Source organism: Podarcis liolepis (genome assembly GCF_965112155.1).
Source record: "Podarcis liolepis genome assembly, chromosome: 18".
NCBI lineage: Eukaryota > Metazoa > Chordata > Lepidosauria > Squamata > Lacertidae > Podarcis > Podarcis liolepis.
In genome coordinates, this window is record NC_139572.1 from 3,016,931 (window position 1) to 3,036,291 (window position 19,361).

Genomic DNA, 19,361 nt, shown 5'->3' on the forward strand with positions numbered 1-19,361 from the left:
TTCCCATAGGCTACAGCAAGCCATTCATTATTTACTATTGATTATGAATCGCCCAATTAGCTTGCTGATTGAGAGAGCTAATGTTGGCAGCGATGATAACTTGTTGATCTGCTTTGATTTATGCAATTCTTAAACTTGCTATTTTATGGGCTTTTGGGAGTTTTGCCTACGTCAAATAGTATGATCTTCTTCCCGCTCCCTCCCTCCCACCCTGTTCACCACGCTGCCCCCCTCCTGAAAAAGCTGTCTATAATAAATATACTTGAAATAAACTCTATAAATCTATAAATAAACTCTGTAAACAAAATAAACTCTATAAATTGACAATTGCAATCGCAACGCAGCAACCATGAACGGGCAGGTCTTCGCCCCAAGAAGCTTACAGTTCATTTATTTAGGCCAGCCCATTAATTATTTCATTATCACATTAGTATCGTTGCTTTTTCCGTCAAGGACATGGTTCTCCCCTTCCCGTTTGACCTTCATAACAACCCTGGATAACGACCAGCTGTTTTCGGACTACAACTTCCACCATCTCCTGCTATGTAGAAATATCTAGAGACCAAAGTTTGGGAAACTGGTCTAGACCCTGGCCTAACCCAGAGCTGAAAGATGGGACAGACAAGGGTTAGAAGCCAGAAATAAATTGCTTTTTTGTGTTATCGCTACGCCCCTTTCTGGCTTTCGCTGCCAGCTCTCCTCTCAGAAGCCCGGAGAAGCGATTTATGATTATTTCCAAGCTGCAAACTTCCAGGATGCAACACTATCTGTGTCCCTCGCTGCAAAAAAAAGAGAAAGAACCCCTCTATTAAAAATAAGAAAAAGAAACTATTGAGAAAACAGCTCGACAGTTGCTCAGTCCAGTTTTGCAATTCTTCCAAAGGACGCAAGAAACCAGTCTGTTGTGGTTTTGAGAAGTTTTATTGTTTGATTAAAAAAAAGAGAGAATTTTGCACGGAAAGCTTAAAAGATGGAGAAAGGATGGAACGATTCAGTACGGGTGGAAGAAGGTTTAAGGCTGTTTTAGCTCTCATCAAATTAATAACACCTGCGCCGGCTGGGTTTTAAAATTCATAACGGGATTGGGGATGGAAGACTGTGAACCTAACTGAGGTGATTCCTGGGGAAGCAAAAGCCCCTAATTTGATGCCCCTCCAGCTTTCGAAACCTTTGCCAAAAGCAAGGCGAACGGGATTTTAGACGACGACAGCGGAATGTACAGCAACGTTTTTTTCCTCTTTGGGATCCAGAGAAGCCTCTGGAAGCCATTTAAAAGGGGAGAGGGGTAAAAGCGTTTCCTATGAGCAATGAACCCACGCATTTTTGATTTATTTTTTGCTTCCAGCGTTAACTGAGACGTGGAGCAGGAGCTGGCAGGGCAGACATCCGTTCAAAATGTTTTGGGCTACAGCTCCCGTCAGCCTGGGGCTGTAGTTCAAAACATTGGGTTTGCTGGCACCAGGGGAGTAAGTCCTCTCTCAAAGCGCCACCGGTTCCTGCAGAAGCCATCACCCAGGGCGTCGCAAACACCGATATATTATTTATTTTTGGGCTGCTCTCAAGGCAGAGAGAGAGAGAGGGTCTCACTGCCACAAAAGTCCAGTTTGCCCTGATGGGCTTGTCGTGGTTCTAGTATCACATGTACATCTTACAGTATATTTGATACAGATATATATATATATTTAAAAATAAAGGCTCTCGTGTCCTATATAGAATACGCATTTCCTATTTCATGTCACAAGTCTGATGTAGAACTCGTTCTGTGTCCCCCGGGACGGGGACGAGGGGAAAAGGCTTCACAGGCTGGCTTCCGGAGAAGCCTTTTTGCTCTGCAGATTCCGCCTTCTCTTCTTTTCTAGGATTTCTTCCTCGAAGATTTCTCTTTCCCTGAAGGAGAAAGAGACAGAAAAGGGGGGGGGGGACACACACAACAAAATCTAAGCTCATGAATTCAAAAATTAATACAGTAATGTGTGGAGAAGTTAACGGAGGCTCGTCTTCAATACCACAGCAACAGCAGACAAAATTTTGCTAAAGACGTGGGCGTTTGGAATGATCTAATAATTTATTAGATTCGGGTGGGTAGCCGTGTTGGTCTGACGCAGTCGAAATAAATTAAAAAAAATAAGAAATTGTCCAGTAGCACCTTAGAGACCAAGTCAGTTTGTTCTGGATATCAGCTTTCGTGTGCATGCATGAAGTCGTCCGAAGAAGTGTGCATGCACACGAAAGCTTATACCCGGAACAAACTTAGTTGGTCTCTAAGGTGCTACTGGGCAATTTCTTATTTTTTAAAAGAATTTATTATTTATACCCCACCCATCTGGCTGGGCATCCCCAGCCACTTTGGACGGCTCCCAACAGAATATTAAAAACACGATAAGACGTCAAAAACTTCCCTAAACAGGGCTGCCTTCAGAGGTCTTCTAAAAGTCAAATAGTTGTTTATTTCCTTGACGTCTGATGGGAGGGCGTTCCACAGGGTGGGTGCCACCACCGAGAAGGCCCTCTGCCTGGTTCCCTGCAACCTCGGCTTCTTGCAGGGAGGAAAGTGCCAGAAGTCCTGCTGTTTCTTTACCTGAATTGCTCGGACCACAGATGCATTTGTGGAAAACATTTGTATGATTAAGCCAACTGGGGGCGCAGGGTGGCGCTGTGGTCTAAACCACAGAGCCTCTTGGGCTTGCCGAGCGGAAGGTTGGCGGTGCAAATAACCCGCAACCGGGTGAGCTTCCGTTGCTCGGTCCCTGCTCCTGCCAACCTAGCAGTTCGAAAGCACAAAGTGCAAGTAGATCAATAGGTACCGCTCCAGCGGGAAGGTAAACGGCGTTTCCGTGCGCTCTGGTTTCCGTCACGGTGTCCCGTTGCACCAGAAGCTGTTTAGTCCTGCTGGCCACATGACCCGGAAAGCTGTCTGCAGACAAATGCCGGCTCCCTCGGCCTGAAAGCGAGATGAGCGCCGCAACCCCATAGTCGCCTTTGACTGGACTTAACCTCCAGGGGTCCTTTACCTTTACCTTTTTTTAAAGCCAACCACAACTAGAGGGGGAACCCAGCAATACTAGGGCATTCTCGCCCTTTTTTGCAAGTTTCCCCAAAGATCTATTTGTATGATTAAGCCAACTGGGGGCGCAGGGTGGCGCTGTGGTCTAAACCACAGAGCCTCTTGGGCTTGCCGATCGGAAGGTCGGCGGTTTGAAGAACCCGCAACGGGGTGAGCACTCGTTGCTCGGTCCCTGCTCCTGCCAACCTAGCAGTGCGAAAGCACAAAGTGCAAGTAGATCAATAGGTACCGCTCCAGCGGGAAGGTAAAGATAAGGTATAGATAAGAAGCGATGGGAGGAGTTACCTTTGGCTCACCAGAGGCCCTCTCAAGTATATCTCTTCCGCTTTCTTGTAGTCGATATGGTCCACGGCTGAAATGGCATAGATGATGGCCTGGGGGCGAAGAGAAAGAAAATTTACAAGTATATTTGACACAGGGTGGCGTTGTGGGTTAAACCACAGAGCCTAGGGCATGCCGATCAGAAGGTCGGCGGTTTGAATCCCGCAATGACGGGGTGAGCTCCCGTTGCTCGGTCCCTGCTCCTGCCAACCTAGCAGTTCGAAAGCACAAATTGCAAGCAGATAAATAGGTACCCCTCTGGTGGGAAGGTAAACGGCATTTCCGTGCACTGCTCTGGTTCGCCAGAAGCGATTCAGTCCTGCTGGCCACATGACCTGGAAGCTGTACGCCGGCTCCCTCGGCCAGTAAAGCAAGATGACCCCAGAGTCGGCCACGACTGGACCTAATGGTCAGGGGTCGCTTTACCTTTTTATGTTTGACACATTCATGAAGGGTTCTGGAATGCAAAGGAAGGGCTGTGGCTCAGTGGTTAGAGCACCCCTTTTGCATGCAGAGTTTGATCTCCAGGTAGGGCTGAGACCCTTCAGAGCCGCTGCCAGCCAGTGTGGGCAATATTGACTGAGGATCTAACTGACCTTGTGTAAAATCGGCACCTTATTCAAAATCGTTAGTTTGTCTTTAGGGGGAGAACCGCAGCTTAGTAGCGTGGCGCTAAGGATCCCATATTGATGCTTTTGAATTCTGGTGCTGGAGGAGACTCTTGAGAGTCCCTGGACTGCAAGAAGATCAAACCTCTCCATTCTGAAGGAAATCAGCCCTGAGTGCTCACTGGAAGGACAGATCCTGAAGCTGAGGCTCCAAGACTTTGGCCACCTCAGGAGAAGAGAAGACTCCCTGGAAAAGACCCTGATGTTGGGAAAGATGGAGGGCGCAAGGAGAAGGGGACGACGGAGGACGAGATGGTGGGACAGTGTTCTCGAAGCTACCAGCATGAGTTTGACCAAACTGCGGGAGGCAGTGGAAGACAGGAGGGCCTGGCGTGCTCTGGTCCAGGGGTCACAAAGAGGCAGACATGACTAAACGACTAAACGACGACAACAACAAAGGATCCCATGTCCGATCCGTGGCAGCATTTTCAGGGAATTTGTGAAATCCCGGAGAGCAGCTGCCAACCAGTGCTGGTAGCACCAGTTCAGGCAGCTCCTTGTGTCCCAACTCCTTAAAAAAAAGGCTGTGATTTACCTCGGGGAACAAGACGTCCAAGATGAACTTGATACTGTCCCTCCTCACTTCGGGTAGCACCTTGGGGTCTGCCTCCTGGTAAACCCGTCGCAAGTAGTTGAGAACGAGTTCCTGTTGGTGGTCGTCCTCCAGGTAAACCTCCATGCAGGGCAGGTACGGCCGGGCGACGACAAAGTCGCTGAGCCAGCGCGACGGCTTCTTACTCCTTAGGATGGAGCGGAGGTGGTCGTCCGCCCCCTTGGACTTCACGATGAACTCGACGATGCGTTCGTTGGCCTTGTCCCGGGCAGCACGGGCCCGGTCCGGGAGGACTTTCCTGGGGGGCTTTGCAGGCGACGGCTCGGACGGCGACTCGCCCGGGTCCACTTCCTCCGCCTCTGGAACGGTCTCCTGCGGCGGTTCGTGGAGGACGCCTGTTCGGACGGAGTAGCCTTGGGGGGAGGAAAGCAGACGGCAATGTCACGGTTTCTCCCCCCCCCCATTTTTTTTTATTGGTTTTCACAATATTATAAACAGACAAACAAACACACAAGACAAACAAACATAAATCAGAGCCTTATTGAAAATTACACTTATTAACTTTGTTAAGTGACTTCCTCGCTTCCCCTTGGTTGAATTTCATTGCCTGTCCTTTTAACGGTTTTCCAAATCCCAATTCTTATGAGATTTAACTTAAACATTAACATCCTTAAATCTTCACCTTATGGAATTAATATGTTTAATTCCATAAGGCAATGTCACGGTTTCTGTGGGAAGGCAGAGAAAAGAGCCTGCCTTTCTCTTAGGTATTATGGACAAAAAATCATTCATTTATTGAATTTATAAACCGCCCTATACCGGATGTCTCAGGGCGGTTCAAAAAATAAATAAATCACAATATATAAAATAAAAATACAATAACGCCGCCCCTCAAAAGAGCCACGTTTTAAAAGGGTATGGAGTGTTGATCAGGTCAGCCAAAGGCCAGGTTAAAAAGGAACGTTTTAGCCTAGTGCCTAAAGGTGTATAGTGAAGGCGCCAGGCGAACTTCCCTGGGGAGAGCATGCCACAGACGGGGAGCCACTGCAGAAAAGGCCCCGTTCTCGTGTTGCCACCCTCTGGACCTTTCGAGGAGGAGGCACACGAAGGAGGGCCAAATATTATGTTCCTTCTTCCCCATCCCTCCGGTGAAACATCGAAACTGGACAGGAAGGGACACGCTATGGAGAAGAAACACGTGGACAGTACCCATTATGCAGGAGAGGAGACTGAGGAGGATCTTGTCTCACTGCCCCAGAAGGAAAACACCTACTGTAGATCCACGTCCCAAGAAGCCACAGACCCCCAAAGGAACTTTTAAAAAAACGAAAATTGGGAGACAGTGAGGTCTTGGCTGTTTGTGTACATGCAAAGGGAACCTTCTTTGATTTTGTTCCTTCCTTAGGAAACTTAATCAAAGCAGCGCGTTTTAATAGGCAATGAACTACTCACTCATCTCGTGGGCGTAATACTCCAGGAAGGACCCCGTGAAAGATTCGCAGCCTGGGGACAGGAAGAGAAGAGGAAGGTTTCTCGACTAAATCCCATTTTGGAGATTTCAAGTTACGTCACGGCGTCGCAGAACTTTGTTCCCAAGCGGACCATGGATTTAAAAGCAAGGCTTGAGTGGTCATACATTCAGTGAACTTCTGCACTGTCTCTTTGTCACACTCTAACATTACCAAACGCCACCAGGTTTCCCTTTACAGTCTCCCTTGCAATATATGGTTCTGATGGCTTATTCGTACAGTATATATTTTCTTCTGATGGCGTTTGTACGGTTTCGTCATGGCCTTTGGGCTGGTACAGTGGTACCTCGGTTCTCGAACGTAAGACCGTTCGACTTCCAAAACGTTCGAAAACCGAGGCGCAAAGGGCTGGCTGCAAGTTCAACTGGAAAAATGGAAAAACACGGAGCGGAAGTCGTTTGGCTTCCAAGGTGCATTCGAAAATGGAAGCAATTACCTCCGGGTTTTCGGCATTCGAAAACCAAAATGTTTGGCTTCCAAGAGGCTTGAAAACCGAGGTACCACTGTACAATAAACTCTTATTTACTTACTGACAGCCACGAGGCTATTCAGTGGGGGGGGGGGAGGGAAGAGAGATGGGTCTCTCATGTGGCTTCATTGGCTCTGTTGAGAGAGTATCTGCTTCCCTCTCCTCCTCCCCTTGAACTCCCCCAACCTGGACATTACAAGAGCTTGCTTTTTTCCTCCTCCCTCCCAGCTTCCCTTTCCTTTTGTGTGGCGCCTCTGCGGTGGATTTTACACAATCAAGAGGTATAAGGGGCTTTATGAAACAAATAAAAAGAAAGACATGGAGCTGCAGACAGGAAGTGTGATGGCCTGGGATTCGGACTCGGATGCTGAACCTGAGGGATCCCAGCCTGCACAGGATTCCCTGCCTCCAGAACCAGCTGGGGCCTGAGCCTGAAGGGTCCTCACCTGTGCTGGGTCCTCAGGTGAGTCTGCTCTGGCTCCTGAGGTGATGGAGGACCCATTGCCTGCAGGTGCTCCACTCTCAGCCCCGTCAGAGGAAGCTGAGGTTGCTTCTGGGTCCGGTAACCCTCCAGCCTCTCCTGAGCTGCAGAGACTCAGGGCAGAGAGGCGGAGGGAACTAAGTTCTTGCAGGAGGAGTGCTCGTCTCCAGAGGATCGGGGCCGCCCTATGCCTCGGGGCAGATAAAAGCCGGCCAGCCCCAGTCCCAAGAGCGACATTGTTGGTTGCCAGTTCCTGCCTGAACCCTGTCCTGCTTTCCTGCCTGAGCTCCGGACCAGCCCTGGCTCCCTGCTTGCAGGCCTGTTCCTGACTTCACCCGACTCCCTGCCCTGCACCCAGCTTCAGCTACTACGGGCTGCCTCCACGTTGCAACCGGACCAGATATGGACCTCACCTCTCGGGTAACCCACGGGACCAGCACAGGAAGAAACAGAATACAGTGGTGCCTCGCAAGACGAAAAGAATCCGTTCTGTGATTCTCTTCGTCTAGCGGTTTTTTCGTCTTGGGAAGCAAGCCCATTGACGGATTAGCGGATTAGCACTATTAGCGGATTTTAGAGGCTTATCGGATCAGCTGATAAGCGGCTTAGCGGCTTAGAAAAAGGGGGGGGGAGGGGGGAAAAACCCGCAGGAACTCGCAAGGCATTTTCGTCTTGCGAAGCAAGCCCATAGGAGATTTGTTTTGCGAAGCACCTCCAAAACGGAAAACTCCTTCATCTAGCGAGTTTTCCGTCTTGCGAGGCATTCGTCTTGCGGGGCACCACTGTACAGAGTTCTTTTGCTGCTGGAAAAAGAGGACACTCCTCCCCCCCCCAGACCCACTCCGCTGGCTAAGCTTACCTACTCGAACTAGGTAGTCTGTTATCAACTTGATGCACCAGTCGATATCTTGAGGGTGACTCTCTTTGGCTCTGGCCTGGGGGCAAAATCATTGCAAAACGGAAAGGAAACAGAATATTATCTCCCCTGGGGAACACAAGCAGTGCTTTTTGTGGAAGACACAAATGCAGAGCGGAAACCAAGGATCATGCCCCCCCCCGAAGCTTTGCCGTTTAAAACTTACTATCAGTTTTCCCTTCTCCTTGCATTCGTAGTGTTTCAGGTTTCTGAACGAGGTACAGAAGCTGCAGGGGGAAGGCGGAGGGAAAGGGATACGACGGGTTAGCAAGTGGCAAAATCTTACTGACGGCCGCAAGAACACAGATGGCTAGATACTGGAGAGAAGCAAAGCGTTTTGGTCAGTGGTTCCCCAATGGTTTTTGGGGGGCTCTCCCCCTATGGTTCTCTAAAAATCACCCACACCAGTCCCTGGAGGGGACAAGGAGAAGGGGATGACAGAGGACAAGATGGTTGGACAGTGTTCTCGAAGCCACCAGCATGAGTTTGACCAAACTGCAGGAGGCAGTGGAAGACAGGAGTGCCTGGCGTGCTCTGGTCCAGGGGGTCACGAAGAGTCGGACACCACTAAACGACTAAACAAGTCCAAAAATTATTGGCTCCCGGTGGGGTACAGGATCAGGTTTCAGGTGCTGGTTTTAACCTTTAAAGCCCTATACGGCCTAGGACCCTCGTACCTACGGGACCGCCTCTCCTGGTATGTCCCATAGAGGAACTTAGGGTCTTCAAACAAAAACGTCTTGGAGATCCCGGGCCACAGGGAGGTTAGGCTGGCCTCAACCAGAGCCAGGGCTTTTTCGGCTGTGGCTCCGATCTGGTGGAACGCTCTGTCACAAGACACCAGGGCCCTGAGGGACTTGGCATCTTTCCGCAGGGCCTGCAAGACAGAGCTGTTCCACCAGGCCTTTGGCCAGGGCACAGCCTGACCCCCTCCTTTGGCAACCCTCACAGAAGTCTAGCCCAATGGTTGCCATGAACCTGATTTGAACTGATTTTATAATGAAATGATTTTAGAATGTTGTATCATTTTGCTGTTGTTAGCTGCTCTGAGCCCAGCTTTGGCTGGGGAGAGCAGGATATAAATTATTATTATTGTTGTTGTTGTTGTTTGTTATTATTATTTATTCAGCAATGGGTGAGAAGGTTTTCGAATTCAGACCTACACCCAACACTCCTTGCTGAGAAAGGAGAGCAGAAATAAGTAGCTTTTTTTCTGCCGTTGCCTGTAGGAGCAATTTAGAGAAAGCTCTGTGAACATGCCGGGCATCAGAGCAGCTCAGCCAATGGGTGATCAGAAGCCAGACCGGGACTGCATTTAAGCTGCACTTACCCTTTGGATTTCATGCTCAAAGTGTCCTGGATGAGGATGACGTTGGCCTTCCTGGCTTTCTGCTGCACTCTTTTCACCTGCCGGGAAGAGAAAACCCCTGTCTCATGCCTACCCCATGTTGGGAATCAAGCCTTTATCAGGAGAAACTGGCCACTCTCCAGGCACCCGGCTTGATCTCCTGTTGACCTCCCTGTCTGCATTCCCCGGCAGGATACAGGCTAGGTCGCGATAGGCGATCCTTCTCGGGGTGAGAAGAACACCCCCCCTTTATCCTGCCCGCCCCCCCCCCCGGGCAGGGGAGAGAGATAGACAGAAACGTATTTACATGCCTTTATTTCTGTCTTTGCAGCGTTACAAAAATCATGACTGCTCTCTTCAAACTCCAACAGCCGAGAGAGACAAACACTTCCTGTACAGCTCATATTACACTCTGAGCTAATTCCGGTGCCCTCTGCACTGTGAATTGACTGTCCCTCTGTTTCCCACGGAACAGTCCCAACATTCCCATTATGTTTTGCTTTCAAGCTAGCAGTAGCTCGCGGCTGCATTGCTTCAATATCGTAACACCCCATCCCCTTGCAGGAAGGCCGGGAGAACAGCCCCCTTCCACAAAGAACGTTTTTATTCTTACCACTGCAGGCCAAAAAGGTTGTCTTGGCATTCTGCACCAAACCAGCATCCCGGCTTTGATGGTACAGGGCTCTAAAGGCAGAACGGAAACAGAGGTTGGAGGACAGAATGGGGTATCTCCCTTCCCTTCTGAGTTAAGGCAGTGTGGTGTAGTGGTTAGAGCATCGGGCTAGGACCTGGGAGGCCAGGGTTCGGAACTCCACTGGGCCATGGGGCTTGCTGGGTGTGGGTCAGCCGCAGCCTCTCAGCATAGCTGTCAACTTACAGATTTGAAAATAAGGGACCAGCGGCCTCGAAAATAAGGGATCAGCAGCCAAAATAAGGGATTTTCGGAGCACAGGTATGTTCGACTTCTGAGCCCCTCCGAGCCAAAGGCAGAAAGCCCAGCCAGCAGCCAAACGAAGCCTCAAGCGGTGGTTCCCACAGCGCAGCAACCCGGCAAAGGGGACGCAGCAAGGGAAACCACTGTCACCTCTCCGCTGGGAAGCGCTGAGCAAAGGCGAGTCCCCAGGCAACACGGCCGATTTGATCGGCACAAGGCATGCAAGCTCCACCCCCCAGTCATTCTTAGACTCTTGATAAAGACTTGAGGAATGAGATTATCACCCCCTTTTTTGTTGCCCATTCCGGGTCACCCAGCCACTGCCAACGTGTCCTTTCTCTTGGCAGATCCAGATGAGCAGGTGACAGCAAAGGTGGCAAGGTGTTTCGCTGGGGCAATCGGAATAAGATCCACCATTTGACTATTGATTCAAAACCCCAAAATGCATTTTATATAACTGACTTTTTATTTCTATTCTTTGTATATCGTATTGTTGTTTTATTGCTATGTCCGACGCAAATAAAGATTCGTTCATTCATTCATTGCCTGGACTAGGACCTGAGAAAGACCGCGGTTCAAATCCCCGCTCGGCTGTAAGCAGCTCCCTAGGCGTGAACCTCGCCAATCGCCACCTTACAGCCTGACCTCCCTCACAGGGCTGGCAGCCAAAGGCCAAACGCTCCCCGCGCCGGCTTTAAAAGATTAAGATTGGGCTGGGAAAAACGCCGGTGCGTCTGGGCCATGCTGAAAGATGGAGAACGGGCCTCACCTGGGTGCAAAAGGATGCTTGGGAGTTCCTCATCCTCATCATCCCTGGAAGCTGGGCTGTGACTGTACCTCCTGATGGGGCTAAGCCGCAGGGAAGAGGCAGCTGCGAATCCTGTCAAAGGAAAAGGCGTTAATCAATTTCAGCTTTTACTACAGAGTACTGAGATCTTCATCACCTTGCCAACAAAGGTCCATATAGTTCAAGCTCTGGTTTTCCCAGTAGTGATGTATGGAAGTGAGAGCTGGACCATCAAGAAGGCTGATCGCCGAAGAATGGATGCTTCTGAATTCTGGTGCTGGAGGAGACTCTTGAGAGTCCCATGGACTTCCAGAAGATCAAACCTCTCCATTCTGAAGGAAATCAGCCCTGAGTGCTCACTGGAAGGACAGATCCTGAAGCTGAGGCTCCAAGACTTTGGCCACCTCATGAGAAGAGAAGACTCCCTGGAAAAGACCCTGATGTTGGGAAAGATGGAGGGCGCAAGGAGAAGGGGACGACGGAGGCTGAGATGGTGGGACAGTGTTCTCGAAGCTACCAGCATGAGTTTGACCCAACTGTGGGAGGCAGTGGAAGACAGGAGTGCCTGGCGTGCTCTGGTCCAGGGGGTCACGAAGAGTTGGACACGACTAAACAACTAAACAACAACACTGAGATCTTTTCCCTCTCCTTTTTCTTAAAAAACAAACCAACTTGCTGCTTTAGTGGGGAGAGGGAGGGAGACAACCACTTGTGCATTGCAAGGTGCGCACAGGAGGTGCAGAGTCAGGAAGGATTGTGGGGCGGGAGCAGCCCTGCCCTCCTGGCCTGAGAGATAGCTCAGCTGGTGGAGCATAAGACTCTATGGGACCGCCTCACCCGGTCTGCCCCACGGAGAGCCTCAGGGTCCATAAATAGCAACACCCTAGTGGTCCCGGGCCCTAAGGAAGTCAGATTAGCCTCAACCAGAGCCAGGGCCTTTTCAACACTGGCCCCGGCCTGGTGGAACGCTCTGCCTCATGAGACCAGGGCCCTGCGGGATCTGATTTCTTTCCCCAGGGCCTGTAAGACAGAGTTGTTCCGCCTGGCCTTTGGGCTTGGAGCCAATTTGATTCCCTCCCCCTCTTTCTTTTTCCTTTCTCCTCCTGTGATGAGGCTGCATTTTAATATTTTAATGTTGTATTTAATCTTGTTTTTAAGATGTATTCATTCAACTTGCTTTTATTATTGCTTGTTAGCCGCCCTGAGCCCGGTTTTGGCTGGGGAGGGTGGGGTATAAATAAAAATTATTATTATTATTATTATTATTAAATCTCAGGGTCGTGGGTTCGAGTCCCACCCTGGGCAAAAGATTACTGCATTGCAGAGGGTTGGACTAGACGATGATCTACAATTCCTTTATTCTAGGATCAACGCCATTGCAACACACAAACACCTTCCTCCGCCCTGCCAAAGCACGCAAGCTACCGTATTTTTCGCCCTATAGGACGCACTTTTTCCCCCTCCAAAAATGAAGGGGAAATGTGTGTGCGTCCTATGGGGCGAATGCAGGCTTTCACTGAAGCCTGGAGAGTGAGAGGGGTCGGTGCGCACCGACCCCTACTGCTCCCCAGGCTTCAGGAAGAGCCTTGGAAGCCCGCGGGAGTTCGCGCTGGGCTCCCACGGCTTGCAGAGAGCTGCTTGCATCCCTGCGGATATCAGCCTGTTCTGGGGGCTGGGGTCGGGGGAAGCTCGGGCTTCCCCCGCCCCAGCCCCGCACCTGGGGGGGAAATAATTTTTTTTCTTTATTCCCCCCCCCAAAAAAAACCACTAGGTGCGCCCTATGGGCTGGTGCGCCCTATGGGGCGAAAAATACGGTACCTTCTTCATCTTCAGAATCCAGAAGCTGGAACTGCTTCACGCTGAAGGATGCATCCTCCCTCTGCCCCGCCTTGCCTCCCGAAAGAGACTCTGCAGAGGAGTTCAAGTCCCCCGGACGACTCCTTCCTCGACTCCGTTTCTGCCGCCTTCCCTTCGGGCGCCTGCTGCCGTTGGGGCCCCTGCTGTATCTCCCTCCTTCCTCTCCACTGGCTGGTTCAGCCGAAAGGCGCCTGGCGGGGGAGCCCAGCAGTTTCTTCCGCACCCCGGGCCCCGCGCCCGACTTCGCGAACCTGGGCCGGGGCTTTCGAGAGGCGGCCGCCGGGGTGCTCGTTCTGTTTGGCGAGGGAAAGCCGCTGCCCTTGCCAGACCTGCCCCGAGACAGGCAGCGCCCCTCGCCCCTCTCCTTAAAGGACCGCAGCTGCCTCCGGCCAGCGTCAGATCTGGGCAACGGTTCCTGCTGTTTCTGGGGGGTGACGGTCGTTGCTGCTTCGGAAAAGGAGCAGTTCTGGCCAGCTGCCTCCCCCAAGTGTTGTGGTTTAGAGATGGGAGATGCCTTGGAGCCGAGGCAACACTCGAAGGAACTCTCCAAGCTTTCTCCCTCGTGCGGGTCCCTTGGAGACGGGAGCTGGCGACACTTAGCCGGACGCCCCAACGATGTTCCGGCGGGGGTGACCTTCTGGGGTGATGCTTTGCCTTTCTGCCCCTTGGGTGAGATGGAGTTTCCGCTCAGGATATCTAGTGCCTTCCGCAGAGCATGCCGGTAGATTAGCTCATCTATGGCTTTGTGGTTTTTCTTGCTCTGACCTGTTGAGATAATAATAATAAATAATAAAATTTTATTTATATCCCGCCCTCCCCAGCCGAAGCCGGGCTCAGAGCAACTAACAACAGTAAAATGATACCACATTCTAAAATCATTTCATTATAAAATCAGTTCAAATCAGGTTCATGGCAACCATTGGGCTGGAGTTCTGTGAGGATTGCCAAAGGAGGGGGTCAGGCTGTGCCAAAGGCCTGGTGGAACAGCTCTGTCTTGCAGGCCCTGCGGAAAGATGTCAAGTCCCGCATGGCCCTAGTCTCCTGTGACAGAGTGTTCCACCAGATCGGAGCCACAGCCGAAAAAGCCCTGGCTCTGGTTGAGGCCAGCCTTACCTCTCTGTGGCCTGGGACCTCCAAGATGTTTTTGTTTTTGTAAAGGGGACCCCTGACCATTAGGTCCAGTCGTGGCTGACTCTGGGGTTGCGGCGCTCATCTCGCTTTACTGGCCGAGGGAGCCGGCGTACAGCTTCCGGGTCATATGGCCAGCAGGACTAAGCCGCTTCTGGCAAACCAGAGCAGCGCACGGAAATGCCGTTTACCTTCCCACCAGAGTGGTACCTATTTATCTACTTGCGCTTTGAGGTGCTTTCAAACTGCTAGGTTGGCAGGAGCAGGGACCGAGCAACGGGAGCTCACCCCGTCATTGCGGGGATTCGAACCGCCAACCTTCTTATCAGCAAGTCCTATGCTCTGTGGTTTAACCCACAGCGCCACCCGCATCCCTGATTACTATTATACAGGCATTTAAATGTGTTTTTGGGAAGAAGGGGTTATTCCTCCCCCCCTGCTTTAACTATTTATTCGTGTTGCTCACTTGTGTTGTTAACTGCCCCGAGATCTTTTTATGAAGGGTGGTACAGTGGAACCTTGGTTCTCAAACGGCTTAGCTGACGATCAAATCGGAACCTGAACGCGACAAACTCGGAAGTAAATGCTTTGGTTTGTGAACTTTTTTCGGAAGCCGAACGTCTGATGCGGCTGTCGGCTATTGTTCCCGGGGCACCTGCGCGAATCGGAAGCCGCGCTTTGGTTTTCGAACTTCCAAAATGTACCATGTTTGAGAACCAAGATGCCACTGTATATAAATCTAATAAATCATCATCATTATCGAAAAATTCTGGATCCCAGGCGCTGGAAGACATGGGAGGAGAGAAGGCTCTTGTGGTCAGGTTGTGCCCCAGGAATTACCTTCTGAGGCGTCGGGTTGGCCACTTAATCGAGAGGCGATGCTGTTGATGTCCTCCTCCTGCAAAGGTTTGACGTCTGCGTGGCGTACAACAATCCTTTTAAGAAGTGAGAGAAAGCGGTTAAACACCCCCACCATAAGCTAAAGGTAAAGGACCCCTGGACAGTTAAGTCCAGTCAAAGGCGACTATGGGGTTGAGGCGCTCATCTCGCTTTCAGGCCGAGGAAGCCAGCGTTTGTCCGCAGTCATGTGGGCAGCAGGACTAAACCGCTTCTGGCGCAATGGGACACCAGAGTGCAAGGAAACACTGTTTGCCTTCCCGCCGCAGCAGTACCTATTTATCTACTTCTGCTGGTGTGCTTTCAAATTGCTAAGTTGGCTGGAGCTGGAACAGAGCAATAGGAGCTCACCCCAGCGCAGGGATTCGAATCGCCGACCTTCTGATTGGCAAGCCCAAGAGGCTCAGTGGTTTAGACCACAGCGCCACCCATGTGTCTACCCCCACCATACCGTGGTCCCGTCCAGCAGCGTCAACTGCAACAAGGGAGCTTGAGATGCTGGACGTGCAACTTAACTGTTTATTCAGGCAGAGAATTTCAACCAGAAGGGTTCTCGGCGTGCTCTTCGGATCTTGTCGCCTTCTGGAAGTCCGGCCGGCGGACAAAACCTGAAGGATTCAGGAACGCAACGTACATTTTTTAACATTAAGGTCCCACAGGTCTCAACAAAACAGAACGGTGTAAATACAAGAAAAAGATGGGGGTCCCACTAATAATAAAGGTAAGTAATTACCTTTACTTTAAGTAATCTTATCACTTGAAATATTAGAGTGAACATTTAATTTTGGAATAGCGATGGGGGTCACAGAATGGTGCCTATGCGTCTATTTGAAAATTGTGGAATTTTTTTTTTTTAAGTGATCCTGGAAGTGTTCTGGGCACCCAGGCCTAACGTGCAAGCGAAAACATAAGTTGTGTTCTTTTTCTTTGCGCTATTGTCATCGCTGTTACCCTTTGCGCGCAAGCTAATTTCAACTCCAATGCAGGGAACTGTAGGATACGGTTCACTTAATGCTGATATTCCACATTTATTTGCGTGGAACTTACTTCCAAATAAACGTGCTCAGGATTTCAGTCTTAATATTTTTCTCTTATTCCTTTCCTTTTCTGTGAACTGCCATGAGACCTCTGGGGATAGGACAGTATATAAATTCAATAAATAATAGTTAAGAAGAAGAGACATATCTGATTTTTTTTAATTTATTGAATTATAACCTGCCCTTTCTCCTGAAGGAGCCCCAGTTGGCAAAAGCAGGTTCACCTTTAAATAAAGAAAGAAACACCTTTAAATAAATAAATTGGCTGAGGGGCCGCAGGAAGCCGCTTGGGCCCCGATCCAAGTGAGGAGGCAGGCCTGCTGGTGGGACAACCCATCAATGCTGCCAGAGACCCCCTGCTATACCTCGGGGGGAAATACAACGGGTATCCTAAACTTCCTCCAACATCCTGACATGGCATAGTAGTAGTAGTAGTAATAATAATAATAATAATAATTAATTATAATTTATTATTTATACCCCGCTCATCTGGCTGGGCTTCCCCAGCCACTCTGGGGGGCTTCCAAAAAAATATTAAAATACTAGCAACTAGCAAATACAGCAAACATGAAAAGCTTCTCTAAACAGGGCTGCCTTCAGATGTCTTCTAAAAGTCTGGTAGTTGTTGTTCTCTGACATCTGGTGGGAGGGCGTTCCACAGGGCGGGTGCCACTACCGAGAAGGCCCTCTGCCTGGTTCCCTGTAACTTGGCTTCTCGCAGGGAGGGAATCGCCAGAAGGCTCTCGGTGCTGGACCTCAGTGTCCGGGCAGAACGATGGGGGTGGAGACGCTCCTTCAGGTATACTGATATACTGATCGCCTTCCCATAGCAGCCACTGGTAGAGATGGGGAGCAGAGCAAACAGAAAGGAGATAAAAAGGTCCCGAGCTTTTCAAATTAATATCACCTTTGCAGGCCACCACCGTTTCTTCCACGTGCAAAGGATGTACTTTGCCTTCTTCATGGTTGCCGTTCATGGAGGATAGCGGGCAAGCGAGGATTTGAGGCGAGGGCTGGTGACCGCCAGGGTTCAAGGATCTGAAAAGACAAAATATCCCATTAGCACGCCTTCGCTTGTAAAACGGCGATTCCTGCATTGCAGGGGCTAGGAGACGCTTGGAGTGGCTTCCGACTCTCCGATTCTGTGAAAAGCAGCCTCGTCCAATGGAGAACCTAAGAAGAGCGTAACTGGATCAGGCCAGTGTCCTGTACTCACATCAAGACTCTCATCAAACCTCATAATGATAATATCAGTAATAAATGAACCTAGATATCTCCCACCAGCGCAATAAAGCGTCTTTGACTGTTTTTTTATCCTATGAACTGATTAAGGGCAGTATGTTGTCGTTGTTTAGTCATGTCCGCCTCTTCGTGACCCCCTGGACCAGAGCACGACAGGCACTCCTGTCTTCCACTGCCTCCCGCAGTTTGGTCAAACTCATGCTGGTAGCTTCCAGAACACTGTCCCACCATCTCGTCCTCTGTCTTCCCCTTCTCCTTGGGCCCTCCATCTTTCCCAGCATCAGGGTCTTTTCCAGGGAGGCTTCTCTTCTCATGAGGTGGCCAAAGTATTGGAGCCTCAGCTTCACGATCTGTCCTTTAGACCACAGCACCTCCTGCGTCCCTTAAAATTTTTTGTGTTGTTATTGTCCATGGAGTTTAATATGGTCTGAAGCTGAACATTAAAAAAAACCTAAGATCATGGCCACTGGTCCCATCACCTCCTGGCAAACAGAAGGGGAAGAAATGGCGGCAGTGAGAGATTTTACTTTCTTGGGCTCGATGATCACGGCAGATGGTGACAGCAGTCACGAAATTACTTTGGCCACCTCATGAGAAGACTCCCTGGAGGATGCAAGGAGAAGGGGACGACAGAGGACGAGATGGTGGGACAGTGTTCTCGAACCTACCAGCATGAGTTTGACCAAACTGGCAGTGGAAGACAGGAGTGCCTGGCGTGCTCTGGTCCAGGGGGTCACAAAGAGGCGGACACCACTAAACAACAACAAAAGTATATGTATTAGGACAATCCTTGCCGACAAAGGTCCGTATACAGTGGTACCTTGGGTTAAGTACTTAGAATCCTAGAGTTGGAAGAGACCACAAGGGCCATCGAGTCCAACCCCCTGCCAAGCAGGAAACACCATCAGAGCACTCCTGACATATGGTTGTCAAGCCTCTGCTTAAAGACCTCCAAAGCAGGAGACTCCACCACACTCCTTGGCAGCAAATTCCACTGTCGAACAGCTCTTACTGTCAGGAAGTTCTTCCTAATGTTTAGGTGGAATCTTCTTTCTTGTAGTTTGGATCCATTGCTCCGTGTCCGCTTCTCTGGAGCAGCAGAAAACAACCTTTCTCCCTCCTCTATGTGACATCCTTTTATATATTTGAACATGGCTATCATATCACCCCTTAACCTCCTCTTCTCCAGGCTAAACATGCCCAGCTCCCTTAGCCGTTCCTCATAAGGCATCGTTTCCAGGCCTTTGACCATTTTGGTTGCCCTCCTCTGGACACGTTGCAGTTTGTCAGTGTCCTTAATTCGTTCCGGAGGTCCGTTCTGAACCTGAAGCTGTTCTTAACCTGAAGCACCACTTTAGCTAATGGGGCCTCCCGCTGCCGCCGTGCGATTTCTGTTCTCATCCTGAAGCAAAGTTCTTAACCCGAGGTACTATTTCTGGGTTGGCAGAGTTTGTAACCTGAAGCGTATGTAACCTGAAGCGTATGTAACCTGAAGCGTATGCAACCCGAGGTACCACTGTAGTTCAAGCTCTGGTTTTCCCAGTAGTGATGTATGGAAGTGAGAGCTGGACCATAAAGAAGGCGGACACAACGAAATGACTAAACAACAACAATACTAAATCCAAATAATAATAATAATAATAATAATCAGGGAGGGGATTTCAGTCCCCCCCACCCCATTTTCTTTGAGCCCCCCTTTACCACGTTTTCTTGAGACAGGTATCTCAGCCACCCCATTTAGGGGGTGAGATTGGCGAGCTGCGTGAGGGTCGAGGGGCGTATTATGGGATAGGGAACTCCCACTTCCTGGAATGATAATAATAATAATAATAATAATACAGTCATAGGTTTTCGTCACCAACAGCTCCCTCCTGGCGAATTCCTTTTAAACTATTGTTATTAATTCATTATTTACCTCAGGCCCCTCACAACGAGGCGGGGACTTGGGGAGGCGGGATTCGAACCTGCCACGCCTCGGGACCGTCTAGATTTTGAAGGGGGTTTCGTCTTCCCTCTTCCCTTTTGGTCGTTGACGCGAGGTTGACAGGCCACGCCCCTCGCCCCTCCTCCTTACTCTCTCCGTCGCCGCCGATTGGAGACTTCCTTGCCTCGCCCCGCCTCCCCTCTCTC

General features: G+C 50.2%; 1 protein-coding gene across 1 annotated transcript; it reads right to left on the reverse strand.

Annotated features, from left to right (window-relative positions):
• Nucleotides 1-902: 902 nt before the first annotated feature.
• PWWP3A (PWWP domain containing 3A, DNA repair factor) lies at nt 903-19,307 on the reverse strand. Its single transcript, XM_083483808.1, has 14 exons — nt 19,147-19,307; nt 16,897-17,027; nt 15,469-15,560; nt 14,896-14,990; nt 12,889-13,692; nt 11,053-11,163; nt 9,963-10,033; nt 9,332-9,408; nt 8,168-8,228; nt 7,945-8,020; nt 6,059-6,109; nt 4,589-5,019; nt 3,350-3,438; nt 903-1,887 (listed from the first exon to the last, which is right to left on the reverse strand). The coding sequence occupies exons 2-14, from the start codon at nt 16,951-16,953 to the stop codon at nt 1,797-1,799; spliced, it is 2,106 nt and encodes a 701-aa protein (XP_083339934.1). The 5' UTR covers nt 16,954-17,027; nt 19,147-19,307; the 3' UTR covers nt 903-1,796.
• Nucleotides 19,308-19,361: the final 54 nt, after the last annotated feature.